General features: G+C 49.9%; 1 protein-coding gene across 1 annotated transcript; it reads right to left on the bottom strand.

Annotated features, from left to right (window-relative positions):
• Nucleotides 1–2,075: 2,075 nt before the first annotated feature.
• Nucleotides 2,076–3,017, bottom strand: LOC130885180 (olfactory receptor 10G3). The gene has a single exon (XM_057786623.1). The coding sequence runs from the start codon at nucleotides 3,015–3,017 to the stop codon at nucleotides 2,076–2,078; it is 942 nt and encodes a 313-aa protein (XP_057642606.1).
• Nucleotides 3,018–3,314: the final 297 nt, after the last annotated feature.

Here is a 3,314-nt window from a genome sequence, read left to right on the forward strand (position 1 = left end):
TGTTTATTGTACATTCCCACTAACACTGCACATACAGTCCATTCTTTGTGTACTCAACAGGACATGCTGTCTTATGGCTTTATTTGTGGTGTTGGTGGGTCAAACCGAGGGCTCACAGCATATTAAACAAATGATACAATTAAACTATATTCCAAGCACCGACAATATACTCAGACTCATTCTGTTTTATTGTTAAAGCCGCAGTGACAGTAGAAGTCATGCTGACCAGTAAGAAAAGAGGAAAAAGAGGGATAATTTTCATTCTTAGGCGAAATTTCTTGGCTAACTACAAACTTAAACTAATTTTTATAATTTACTGTTTGACCACTATAGTAAAGATTTAAAGGAGAGTGTATAAGGGACATGATAGTGAGAAGACTCTGATGCCTGTTTGTGAGCAAAACAGTGAGACCAGCGGCACCCAAGGGAGAAGGTTAGTTTCTGTCTCTGCAGAGTTAGAAGAGCTTGTGGTGAGGCCCTTGGGGATGAACACCCATAGGCCCAAGTTTGCCTGGAAGACTTGACAGTGTAGGTGCCAAGATTGCACCGTGTGGATAAAGTTACTATCCAACTTAAAAAGCTAGAGGACAAAGCAGAAACACAGCGAAAAATGGAGGTGCTAACGGGTCCAAGCCAAAGGGCCCAGAAAAGTTCTCACACTCTGAGACCCTGGCAGCTCAGTGAAAGCGTGCTCATCTCACTAACCCAGACCGTGAGGTGCTCCTCTGGACACAAACCCAGACCGTGAGGTGCTCCTCTGGACACAAACCCAGACCGTGAGGTGCTCCTCTGGACACAAACCCAGACCGTGAGGTGCTCCTCTCACAAACCCAGACCGTGAGGTGCTCCTCTCACTAACCCAGACCGTGAGGTGCTCCTCTGGACACAAACCCGGACCGTGAGGTGCTCCTCTGGACACAAACCCGGACCATGAGGTGCTCCTCTGGACACAAACCCGGACCGTGAGGTGCTCCTCTGGACACAAACCCGGACCGTGAGGTGCTCCTCTGGACACAAACCCGGACCGTGAGGTGCTCCTCTCACAAACCCAGACCGTGAGGTGCTCCTCTCACAAACCCAGACCGTGAGGTGCTCCTCTCACAAACCCAGACCGTGAGGTGCTCCTCTCACAAACCCAGACCGTGAGGTGCTCCTCTCACAAACCCAGACCGTGAGGTGCTCCTCTCACAAACCCAGACCGTGAGGTGCTCCTCTCACAAACCCAGACCGTGAGGTGCTCCTCTCACAAACCCAGACCGTGAGGTGCTCCTCTCACAAACCCAGACCGTGAGGTGCTCCTCTGGACTGATTATGCTGGTCCACTTCCTACTTCTCTCTCCACGTAAAATTTCACTACGGCTTTTCCTTTGGGTGTCAGGAAATGTATTATTGAAGCATGCACAGGCACACCCACATACACACACACGCGCACACATACACATACACACACACGCACACACGGTTTCTCAAGGCAGAATTGATCTGTATAGCTATGGCTCTCCTGGAACTCATTCTTGCCTCTACCTCCCAAGTGCTGGGATTAAGGCGTTGGCCACCACTGCCTGTTAGAATTCTTGAAATATTTGAAAAGACCACATTGTACTCCTGCTTCTGGGTTGCTTAATTTGAAAAAGCACCATACTGGGAGGTTTATTCCTTTAGCAGGCAAGAGTCCCTGTTTACCCACCCACTTACCTGGGGTGGCCATAGGGTTAGGAACCCAGCAAGAGTCCCTAGTTCCCTGTCTAACATGAACTACTGAGGTATATACTGAACTATTGCCGAGGGACTTGACCGATGATGCCCAGGACACCGAAGGCTCACTGGACGCTTTCAGACTGGCAAATGTGCTAACTTGGTTGGGTGACTGCATGTTACTATCTACTTCTGTGGTGGCTGGGAGCTGTTTGTCTGGAGGGGAAACAAGGAAACTGCTAGGAAGTTGTACTTTCCCTTCATCCATGTTCCATCTCATTGTGTGAATCTGTGATCTACATGGAAAAGAAAACCCATGAAGGAAACCTCCCGAAAGCCAAGCTGAAATCGGGATGTCTCCTCAGTAGAGGAGAGGCTCTTCAGATCTCACTCTCAGTCTTCTGCCCTCCTGTCATTCTCCTCAAGGCCAGTTTTACCTCCTGGTTCCTCAGAGTGTAGATGAGGGGATTGAGGAAAGGAGTGATGGCCGTGGGGAAGAGAGCCGCTGCCCCGTCCAGGACGCTGTGACTGTCAGGTCGCAGGTAGATGAAGGCACAGGGCACGTAGTACACGGTAACAATAGTTACATGGGCTCCACATGTTGAGAAGGCCCTTCGCCGCCCATCAGCTGTGCGGATTCTCAGGATGGCCCGAATGATATAGATGTAGGAGAGGAGGATCAGGGAGAAACAGCTGGCAACCACCACTCCAATATCCACAAAGGTCACCAACTCATTGACTGTGGTATCTGCACAGGCTAGCTTCAGAACTGCAGGGATGTCACAGAAGAAGTAATCTACCTGGTTGGGACCACAGTACGGCAAACGGAAGGTTAAAATGGCTTGGATTGCTCCATGGATTGAGCCAGCCACCCAAGCCCCAGCTACCAGCAAGGTACTCAGCTTAGCAGACATGAGTACTGGGTAACGCAGAGGCTGACATATTGCCAGGTACCTGTCGTAGGCCATGGTGGTGTAGAGGAAACACTGGGAGCTGCCCAGAAAGTGATAGAAATACAGCTGAGCCACACAGCCCCCAAATGGGATGGGCTTCACACCTGGAGTGAAGTTCATCATGAGACGGGGGACGATGATGGTGGAGATGCCCATGTCGATGATGGAGAGAGCACCAAGGAAGATGTACATGGGACGCGCACTGAGCTGTGCATCTGCACAGACTGTGATCAGGATGAGCAGGTTTCCCAGCTGAGTCAGGATGTAGATTAGTGAAAAGAACACAAGCAGGAATGTCCTTAGCCAGGGAGGGTGGGGAACTCCTGTCAGGATGAACTCAGTCAAAAGTGTGTGGTTGACTCTTTCCATCTTTGGGAGATACGTTACCTAGAGGATGGACAAGCAGGGATGAGCATAGATGACCTGAAGGAGACTGTGGGAACCTGGGGCGGTGGTAGGAAGTTCTGTGGAGATGTGACCCACATGGGGGACCTGTGTTGTCTTCCAGGAATGTTGTAACAGAGCTACTCTCTCTCTCTCTCTCTCTCTCTCTCTCTCTCTCTCTCTCTCTCTCTCTCTCTCTCTCTAGTATTGAGTACTCACTCATGCTGACAGTTACATTACTACTGAACTATATTTTCATTTCCCTTCATCTCTGTTTTGTTC

Source organism: Chionomys nivalis, chromosome 12, assembly GCF_950005125.1.
Source record: "Chionomys nivalis chromosome 12, mChiNiv1.1, whole genome shotgun sequence".
Classification (NCBI taxonomy): Eukaryota; Metazoa; Chordata; class Mammalia; order Rodentia; family Cricetidae; genus Chionomys; species Chionomys nivalis.

What these genes read in the sequence shown, in the direction of transcription:
- LOC130885180 (XM_057786623.1), bottom strand. Translation starts at nt 3,017, where the DNA reads ATGGAAAGAGTCAACCACACACTTTTGACTGAGTTCATCCTGACAGGA.